This window comes from Elaeis guineensis, chromosome 2, assembly GCF_000442705.2.
Source record: "Elaeis guineensis isolate ETL-2024a chromosome 2, EG11, whole genome shotgun sequence".
Lineage (NCBI taxonomy): Eukaryota > Viridiplantae > Streptophyta > Magnoliopsida > Arecales > Arecaceae > Elaeis > Elaeis guineensis.
Genome location: NC_025994.2, coordinates 96,777,257 through 96,787,721, shown reverse-complemented (window position 1 = coordinate 96,787,721; position 10,465 = coordinate 96,777,257). Strand labels below are relative to the sequence as shown.

General features: G+C 42.0%; 1 protein-coding gene across 2 annotated transcripts; it reads left to right on the top strand.

Moving 5' to 3' along the window:
* Positions 1 to 3,417: 3,417 nt before the first annotated feature.
* Positions 3,418 to 7,734, top strand: LOC105051958 (isocitrate lyase). Of its 2 annotated transcripts, none has more exons than XM_019851760.3 (3): positions 3,418 to 3,609; positions 5,117 to 6,719; positions 7,364 to 7,733. In XM_019851760.3, the coding sequence occupies exons 1-3, from the start codon at positions 3,484 to 3,486 to the stop codon at positions 7,453 to 7,455; spliced, it is 1,821 nt and encodes a 606-aa protein (XP_019707319.2). In that variant the 5' UTR covers positions 3,418 to 3,483; the 3' UTR covers positions 7,456 to 7,733. The 2 variants fall into 2 exon arrangements, with proteins under 2 accessions (XP_019707319.2, XP_073108397.1); XM_073252296.1 differs by having other exon boundaries at positions 3,547 to 3,628; positions 7,364 to 7,734.
* Positions 7,735 to 10,465: the final 2,731 nt, after the last annotated feature.

Sequence of the window (10,465 nt, the reverse complement as noted above, 5' to 3'; positions counted from 1 at the left end):
TTCAATCCTCATTATCTCTACTATTTATTGAATTCCGACTGATTTGAGCGTCGAAAAATTCTCTAAAAAAAATCTCACATATGATGATTTTATTTAATTAAATTCAATCGTCAACCAAGTAGTGACATTCATACCGTTGTGCCCATGCAGTATATCAAAAATAGATCGACTTCACTATCACCTCGGATATACCAACCTCACCTTGATCTCAAAGTTCAGTGGCAACAGTTGGCATGTGTACAAAGTAGGGGTGAGAATTGGATCGGATCGGATATAAACAGATCGGTCGTATATGGGTTGACTCAAAAAATTTTGAATCCGGATCCGACCTATTTATTTAAACAGGTCAGATTTTAAAATCCAAATCCCATCTACTTAATAAACGGATTATCCGATCCGATCAGTTTACTATCTATTTATAATAATCCATTAAAAAAAAATCAATCGGATCAATCGGACTTATTTAAAAGAAAAATAAAAACATGAGAGGGTTTTGTCCTGCCTGATCTCCGTCAGATCGCTCTCCTCTCGCTCTGCCCGACCATCGCACTATCGACCACCTCCATCTCTGCTTGACCGTCGTGCTGTCGACCGCCTCCAACTTCACCTGACCGGAAGCCCTCACCTCCAGCTTTGCCCGCAGCTTAACCGAAATCCTAGATGCATCCAGCTTCGTCCATAGCCTGATAGGGGGCCCTCACCTCTAGTTGCGCTCGTGGCCTGGCCCTTAATGCGCCCCCCTAACCCTAAATCTCTCCCCCCTCCCTCGCTGGCTCCACCTTCTCGGCCGTCTCCATCACTTCTTTACCCTCCTCGACTGGTCCTTCCTTCACCGCCACCTCCCCCTCCGGTTCCCCACCTCCTTTATCTCCTCTTCCTCTGCCACGACCGCCGGTGTCCTCATGCTGGCCTGTGCCTGTGCGACTGTGTCCCACACAAAGCCCCTCATTGGTGAACCCTTGGAGGGGACGAGAAAACCCCAGTAGCTGTGGTCTTGGCCTTCGGCAAACCTCTGATGGCGTGAAGAAGAAGGAAAGGGAAGGGCCGAGGGGAAGAGAAAAAAAGCATGGGACTGCAGGATGGGAACAGAAAAATCAAGGATAGTGTGGTGTGTTATCAACAGGATGTTAGTATTTTATGTGGATGCGATCCAATTTCCTACGTGTGGGCGGACGAATTCGGAAAAAAGAAGCATGCTCCACACTGTAAAGGCTTTCAATAAGTTATGTTATCCGGGTTAAACAGATTATGTAACAATTCGATCCGATCCAATCCGATCCAAGATCCAACCTATTTATTAAACGGATTAAATGGATCAGCTACTGGAAACCTAAATCCGATCCGATTATTAAACAGATTAAACAGATCAATCCATTTACGATCCGAATCCGTTTAATACAAATATAAATTTATTTAAGACGGATCGAATGCAGATTGGATTGACAGATCGGATCGATTTTTATCGCTCCTAATATAAAGGCTAATTTTAAGGTGTATCATATGGCATGAGTGAAAAGAAGGATTAAAAAGGACATTGACCTATCTCTTCTCACCTTGTGAAAGCTATCATGACCCAAATGCTAACCATCTGCCAACCGTGCCTAGTGCACAACCTTTATATAGTTGGATCTCATCTCATTCTCAAATCAGATCAGATTTGAGTTGCATCTTTTATACAAAAAAATAATTGATTTTTTTTATAATTTTCATTGTAAGACTGTATCTTTGATGGCTCTCAAAATACATGTATAGCCCTCAAATCACCCCAACATCTTCCCTCCTAAAGATCGTATAAGTCCCAGAGCGACCATGTAGCCATCCAATGAGCTCTTAAAGGCCGTGTACGTCCCGGAGCGACCATGTAGCCATCCAATGATTGACGTCATGAGAGAAGACCATCGATTCTTCAAGGATAGAACCCAAACCAGATCCGACCCACCTAATATGAAATGTGCAGGCCTGGAGCTTGGGATATGGACGAGCTCGAGGGATGCCTCAATCCACGAGCCCTCCGCGGCTCCGAACGCGTGACACGTAATCTTGCAGAAAGTTTGGCACCATATCCTACGTCGCGTCGGACGATAAGGCCATCCTACTTTGCTCTCTCGGCCTTATCCCTCATTTTCGCGCCTCGAGAGTCCAATCTCTTGTAACTGATTCCGTCGTCACCACCTAACAAATCCAAGCTCTCGAAGTAGGGAATCCGGACACAAACAAAAATATAATCAAATTCACCAATTGGAACAGCCAAGAATTATCTCAAATCCAGTTGACTAATAGTTTTTTGTGATCAATAATTTAATGCCTGGACCAATTGATGCAAGAGGCGTGCTACGTTGGTTATATCCAATTTATGGGTCATGTTTTACATGTCACTCCAACCGCAGAAGATTTCTGCAAGTAAAATATACCATGATAGATATAGAATGTGTTATTAACTTTGCGACTGCGGCCAACACCCAATTCACAATGCTTAAAATGAAATGAAAAAAAAAAATTGCTTTTTAGCCTGCGAGATTGTTGAATCATTCTTCAACTTGTTTGTAGAGGATGGCATCTAAGATTTCACATTGGAACAAAATAACAAATTGGTTTGTTTTCCAGGATTGGTTTTATTATTTTCTACCACGCAATGCTATTTCTCTTTAATGCCTCTGTGTGGGTAGATGAAGCCGATTGGATTTTGCTCGTGTTATGTTTAAAACTTCCCAATATTGATGGTGGGATTTGATCTTTTGCTTCACCATCAAAAGAACTTATCAGCAGTACTCTAGTTGGCTCATTCACTACATAACGCAACCTCATTTTATAGAATGCAAGTTTGGATAAACTTGATCCCAATATTCATCCATTTTGATGATTGCAATTGACCCAACTCATCACAGGATCGACCATGTGAAAAATATACATAATAGATGTACAAGAGTAACAAGACCACAAACAATTGGTGACTTATGTAATGCGTTACTGCAGCCGGTCCTGCTTCTCTTTTTGGATAAATTTCTGAGGTTTCAAATCCTTTTGGAGTGGACTTGGACTATTCATCATGATCAAATTTGACTTCATCAAGTCTTGGCAGCTGTTGATGAGAGTTTGTTTTCACCAGAAAGGGACGCGTGGCCATTGATTGGGCGGCTATGATCTGTTGAAGCACAGGTGTCCATCTTGCTAGTCACAGACAGTTCATACGCAACAAGAGAGCCCAAAGTGTTAACTTGCATGAGCTGATGAACTTCCAAATATTTATGAATGCTTTTGGAGGTATGATCTCGTGGAGGTAGCAGCCAACTACATCCTCAAAAAAAAAAAAAAAAAAAAAAGAAAAAAAAAGAAATAATTACATCATAATAAACATGTTAGGGAGATGAAGATAGTAAGTTGTCATCGCCAAACAAACAGGAAAAGGTACTAGTCTGTTAAGTTTTGTTCTATTGTTCTTGGGAAAAATGGGCAGTTACCACTCCGACTTTTTTCCGAAAGGATATGGTTCCCTTTTCCTTTATAAATGGAGAGAATGGAGGAGGACACCCCGTTCATTCGTTGCAGCCCTTAGCAAGAACTACCTCTCAGGGTTCCCCCATGGCTTCATCTTTTTCAGTACCTTCAATGGTTAGTTCCCAAAACTAATGTACGATATCTCCTTTCTTACTTACTTCCCATGGCTGATTTAGTTTTTGTCGAGAGATCCTAGGATTCATTAATTGTTATGAGTGGTAGGACTGGGTTTCTAATTTCTGATTTCTAGTTTTGACATCATGGCGTGTATCAGAACTCAAGGAACTTAGAGCCAATTGCTCGAATGGGATTTTGATCTCCAGAATCTGGGCTTGGCTAACTCATTCGTGCATTACACAATGAATTATAAACGAGTATTAATTTCATCCTTTTATGTGCAATGCGAGATATATTTTTTCTTATATAATTTCGTGGACATGGTACTCATGCTCGTCTCCAAAACCATGGGTTCCAGCTACTCTGGTATGTCATATGAAATGGCTTGGAATTTTGAGTGCACCAGGCATGAAACATGCATCGGCTTTTGTAATTTGAAATATTCTATGGCACTTTGTCACAGAATACCACTAGTTTTCTTTCTCCTTTTTCTTCTTATTTCTTTGCTTTTTGGTGATAGGATACCAGTCTTCTATTTATTTGACTATTTTCAAGTTCCCGAATTGATCAGTAATGAATTTTCCCCATAACTCTGCTTTTCTCAATAGTTTCAATATTTCTATTTCCATATAGAGGGATTGGAGAATAAGCTGACGGTGACCCATCATACTATCTCAAAAAAGACAGTAGCGCATCAAACTAGTTTATGAAGTTTCTTTTTTTTTTTTGGAATAAAAAAGGTATTCGTTTTTAATTTTACTTGTTTTGAACAAAGAAAAGTACCTTCCCCAGTAATTGATTTTCCTCCCCCTGTTCTTCAGTAGTTATCTCCCACCAACGGATACTTTGCATTTCATTAACAGGCAGATTTTTCCCTTTTTTAAGCATAATTTTGGGTGTTATAGTTGATATAGCTTATTGGAACAAGAAATAAAAATGTTTTGAGTGTTCACATCAAAAAAAAAAAAAGGGTTTTGACTGTTGCATTCTATAACATTCTATACACACGTACTGTATATGTAATACATAAAAAATACATACATACGTACATAATCATTAGAAAAAGACAATTTGTGATGTAATATGTCGTTCCTTCAGAAGAACACAGTTTTCTAGTTCAGTTAATAGCACATTAGATACTTGATGTGAAGAAAACGATGCAAGTACATAGCATACGAACTATAGAATCGCAATCATAACATGGAGGTGGTGCAAAATTGCGTGTTTTGCCTTGGTAACTTGGTATCTTAATGATAGACCATCCCATTCTCTTAGAAAGACAGGCCAGACTTCCTTGAGGTCTGCCAGGATGTCAATAACGCAAGGCCTAGATCTGGTCCAGTGACAGGCCTAATCCATGACTGGAGTTCTGAACTTGAAGAAAATCTTCAGATGCTTCATGAATCATGATATGGATTGATAGATGCAACCATTCTATGATCAGGATTTTTTTTGATACATATGATCATCCAGTAGCATAATTAATTTGTCAATTGGACTGCAGATCATGGAGGAAGAAGGCCGGTTCGAGGCCGAGGTCGCTGAGGTGCAAGCATGGTGGAACACTGAGAGGTTCAAGCTCACACGCCGCCCCTACACCGCCCGTGACGTCGTCTCCCTCCGCGGCACCCTTCGCCAGAGCTATGCCTCCAATGACCTTGCCAAGAAACTCTGGCGCACCCTCAAGACTCACCAAGCCAACGGCACTGCCTCCCGGACCTTCGGCGCCCTCGACCCCGTCCAGGTCACCATGATGGCCAGGCACCTCGACACCATCTACGTCTCCGGCTGGCAGTGCTCCTCCACTCACACCACCACCAACGAGCCTGGCCCCGACCTTGCTGACTACCCATACGACACCGTCCCCAACAAGGTCGAACACCTCTTCTTCGCCCAGCTCTACCACGACCGCAAGCAACGGGAGGACCGAATGAGCATGAGCCGCCAAGAGCGAGCTCGCACTCCTTATGTCGACTACTTGAAGCCCATCATCGCCGACGGCGACACCGGCTTTGGTGGCGCCACCGCCACCGTCAAGCTTTGCAAGCTTTTCGTCGAACGGGGTGCGGCGGGGGTCCATATCGAGGACCAGTCGTCGGTAACCAAGAAGTGCGGTCATATGGCCGGAAAAGTCCTGGTTGCTGTCGGCGAGCACATCAACCGTCTCGTAGCAGCGCGGCTGCAGTTCGACGTCATGGGTGTCGAGACTGTCTTGGTGGCTCGAACCGATGCTGTTGCGGCCAATTTGATCCAAACCAACGTGGATTCGAGGGACCATCAGTTCATACTGGGAGCCACCAATCCCAACCTCAGAGGAAGGAGCTTGGCCAGTGTATTAGCTGAAGCGATGGCAGCCGGAAGGGCCGGCGCCGAGCTCCAAGCCATTGAGGACGAGTGGCTATCGATGGCCAAACTGAAATCCTTCTCTGACTGCGTCAAGAATGCAATCACTAGCCTCAACATCAGTGGAGACGAGAAGCGGCGGAGGCTTAACGAATGGGCCTATCATTCAAGCTATGAGAAGTGTCTTTCAAATGAGAAAGGGAGGGAGATAGCTGAGAGGCTGGGTGTTAGGAATCTCTTCTGGGACTGGGACTTGCCCAGGACCAGAGAAGGCTTCTATAGGTTCCAAGGCTCGGTCACGGCAGCAATTGTCAGGGGCTGGGCCTTCGCACCTCATGCCGACCTGATATGGATGGAGACGTCGAGCCCAGACCTGGTGGAGTGCACTAAATTCGCCGATGGGGTGAAGTCCATGCACCCAGAGATCATGTTGGCCTACAACCTCTCGCCATCCTTCAATTGGGATGCGTCGGGGATGAGTGACAAACAGATGGTGGAGTTCATTCCCCAGATTGCCAAGTTGGGTTACTGCTGGCAATTCATAACGCTGGGTGGGTTCCATGCTGATGCGCTGGTGATCGATACGTTTGCGAGGGACTATGCGAGGAGGGGGATGCTGGCCTATGTGGAGAGGATCCAAAGGGAGGAGAGGAACAATGGGGTGGACACACTGGCTCACCAGAAGTGGTCCGGGGCAAATTACTATGATAGGGTGCTGAAGACTGTCCAGGGTGGGATCTCTTCTACTGCAGCCATGGGCAAAGGCAAGACCACCCTCCCTTCTTTACTACATACTCCTCTGTTTAGGTTTTTTATTTTTTTTAATAAAACTAATTATTTTTTAATTTTTTGTTTTAATATTAGGATATATCTACAAACTAACAATAAATTAACTTTGATTCACATCTATGGCCGAAAGAAATTAATCGTTCCATTGATGAAGATATAAAAATAAGTTTGAACTTCAAAGCATATACACACATACGGACGCATATGCATGTAAATTTGTAAAATGGCAATGAATCAATTTGTTTCTGTTTGAATGATTTACTTATTTTGCCTAATTTAGCTTTTATAGAAGCAATTATGGAAAATTATTTTTGAAAATTGGGTCTGCATGGATGGAATTGCATATTTTTGTTTTGGTTATTGCATTGTTGGATTACTTTTCTTTTGGATTATTAATTGCTTATTTAATGGCTTAAACCAATGAATTAAGTTTTTTGATAGAGACTCCAGTGAAAACATTAGAGCTAAATTTACTTTAGAAAAGTGAAGGCAATGAAATGAATATTCAAGATTTAAATCAATGGTTAAACAGTTGTCTATTTATATTTTTTTTTCTTTGTAACTCATTTCAGTGTTCATGCGAGAAATCCACACATTTTATATTTGTTGTTTCTTACAGGAGTAACTGAGGAGCAGTTCAAAGAAACATGGACTAATCCTGGTGGTATGAATGATGGCGGCAACATGATGGTTGCCAACCCAAGAATGTAAGGAGAATCTGTTCATGATGCAATGATTCTCTTGGATTATGAGGGTCTCGCTAGCTTTCTTTTAGTACGCATGAATAATACTCTGTAATAACTCCATGGAGATTGGGCTGGTTGTTTTTGATGTCAAGCCTTTAGGACCTTTGTTACTTAATTTACGGCATAGAAGAAATATGTCTACATGTCTTTATGCAAGAGTTTATGCTGGCACTTGATAGATAATCTAGTATCACCTTTTATTTGTAATGTTCATACGATCTCCCATGTGTTCACCAGATCATTTTGCCGTGGTTTAGATAACTATTTCATGGTTTATTCATCCGAACTTTTTGTAACATTCATTCCTATTATTTGGTGCCTATCTGCTCATAACCGATGTCTTTTTCCTTTTTTTTTTTTTTTTTCCGATGTCTTTTCGCAAATGTGCATCTATGATAAAACTATTAATAAACACCATAAGGGATGGAGTTCTCTAGCCATCAAAAAAATAAAAAGAAAAATAGAGATAATATAGAGCTTTGAAAGCATCACACACACACATAAAAATTTTTAAATTAATAATATTTTCAAGACCATTTTGAAGACATACCCGAGTTTCTGGGTGTTGAGTGCAGTATTAGCTTTCTTATCTATCATAAATTCTATTGGTCAATGAGCCACGTAATCATGTCACTCGAGCATCATCCCAAATAATTGAGCTCTTCCCAGTCTTCTTTATTCAGTTCAGCTTTTATAAAATATATTCGAAATTGAGTATTAGCCGTTATACTAGTTGTAATAATGGAAAAAGAAAGTTAATATGAGAAAGTAATGATTTTATTTGCTCAAGCTACTACTTATCAATATTATTTTATTTACGTGAAAAAAAAATTATACCATCATCCTAACAAAAAAAAAAAAAAAAAAAAAGCTAGATCACATCTATTATTTTAATTTACACACAGAAAAAGGCAAAAGAAAGAAAGAACGTTGTTACAACGGCCGTTATTGCAATCACCGAGCCTAGGTCTTACTCTTTTTTGCCGCGTGATCATCTCCCCCTTCTTCTTCTGTTCCGGCGACCGGCGTCGCTTCCCCGTGCCCTCTCCAACCGCCCCCACGCTTCCCCTCCTCCTCCTCCTCCGCCACCGTCGCCTCTGCTCCTCTCTCCGAGCACATGCACCCGGCCACCGTCAGTGCGGTCGTCGGCCCCGCCTTACCCGTGTGATGTAAGGTAGCATCTGTTCGACGGTCCAAACCTCACCTCACAGCCCGTGCTCCTCTTCCCTGACCTCCAGCGCCTCTCCAATCCCTTTCCATCCTCCGAACCTCCCACAATCAATCCCACCGACGAGCCCTCGCCGCCCAGATCTCTTCACAGCTCCGAGCCCTCCCTTCTCTCCCGTCCCTCCCCCGATCTCTTCCTCCAAGTTCTCTCCTTAACTAGATCCCACCCCGAGATCTCCCTCCAATTCTTTAATTCAGCCAATTCCAAGCTACGGCTCCACCCCGACCTCCGCCTCCCTCTCCAAGATGGTCTAAATCCTCGTCGATTCGGACCTTCTCGACTCCGCGAAGCACATTCTCTATCCGGCCCTTCGATCCAAGCCAGCGCCGGCGGTGATCGGTTCGATTAGCCGATCACCGCCGGCGCCTACACCTATTCTAACTTTCTTCTCGAATCTCATTCTAGTCTGGATCAATTGCCAGTTCTTTGGAGTCTTTCAGAAAAATTAGGGTTTTGGAGTGTCAGCCAGTTCTTGATGCATTATGCTCGGACGATAGGACCAGCACGGCATGGTGTTTCTACGCTGCCGTCGTCAGGGCTGGGAGTTTGCCGGATTCCAATACGTGGGCGCTTCTTGCTAAGCTTCTTTGCAAGGAAGGGAAACTTGCGAGGGTTGTTGAGCTGTTGCGTTTGGGTTCTTGTGATTTCTCGACTCATGATTTAGTTATAGACTGCTATTGTAGGAAATTGGAGTTGCTGCATAAACTTTTCATTTAACCATATCTACATTGGATTTTTGCTGCCAAGGGTGAATTTTTCATGTAAATATCCTTAGGCATGGTTTCTGGAAAAATATTTTACTGGATATTTCTTAACCATATTTCTTGACTGATTGAGCTGATAATAGCTGTTTGCTAAAAGTGTCCACTGTATCTAGAATAAATTCTTCCCTCTTTCAAACTTTTTCCAATCTAGGAAAACACACAGTCCAAAAGATTGAAGTAACTCAATCGAGGTGATATGAAGGGTTTGAAAGCAGAGGGCAGGACTAGGGAGACTTCGACGAAAGTTGCGAGAAATATTATGAATGCGGCTTTTTCAGTTAGTGAACTGTGGGATGAGAATTACCGCTGAATGAAGTAATTCCTGAAAACCTGAACCTACACTGGTGAAACAAACTTAATGTTTATATTAAGGGTTGCATCGGAAATGATCAGAATTGTAAATTGACTAGAATCAGTCATGGTGGGGACATGATCCTAGCTAGTGAGTGAAGCACTTGAATTGTAAAAAAACCTAAAAAACATGAAAATAAATTCTGGAAGTGTTGGAATCCTTTTCACCTCAAATTGCTATGCTTTTGCTATATTAAGCTCTTTCCTCAACTCAGTAGTTTGTCTAGATCCAGCTGTTTCATGGGTCACTATAGTTGAAAAAATCAAATGATTTTGATATTATTTTGTCAAAGAATAATGCTTTTGGTATTGTTTATTAGCAACATTCAGATGTTCCACAATACAAACTCCATGTGCTTTGTATTTGTTCAACCTGAAAATTTGAGTGACACCTTTGTCATAAAGCCTCTCAAATGAAATATACAATCTTCGCTCACAGACATTACATGAAGGAGTTTTAATTGGTTACAGGTTTAGAATTAAATTTTTGGTTCCTTTGGTAAGAAGAGTTTTGGTTTTGATTACTGATAGCATGCACAATATAGCAAGGACACAGAGCTCTTGCTGACTCCTACAAACATCAAGTGACAGATTCATAGAATTAATATATGCAGGAGAATTTTCTTGGGTTG

What these genes read in the sequence shown, in the direction of transcription:
- LOC105051958 (XM_019851760.3), top strand. Translation starts at nt 3,484, where the DNA reads ATGGTTCCCTTTTCCTTTATAAATGGAGAGAATGGAGGAGGACACCCC. An exon ending in CTTTTTCAGTACCTTCAATG is followed by an intron (nt 3,610 to 5,116) that starts GTTAGTTCCCAA and finishes ATTGGACTGCAG; the next exon opens with ATCATGGAGGAAGAAGGCCG. An exon ending in TACTGCAGCCATGGGCAAAG is followed by an intron (nt 6,720 to 7,363) that starts GCAAGACCACCC and finishes TGTTTCTTACAG; the next exon opens with GAGTAACTGAGGAGCAGTTC.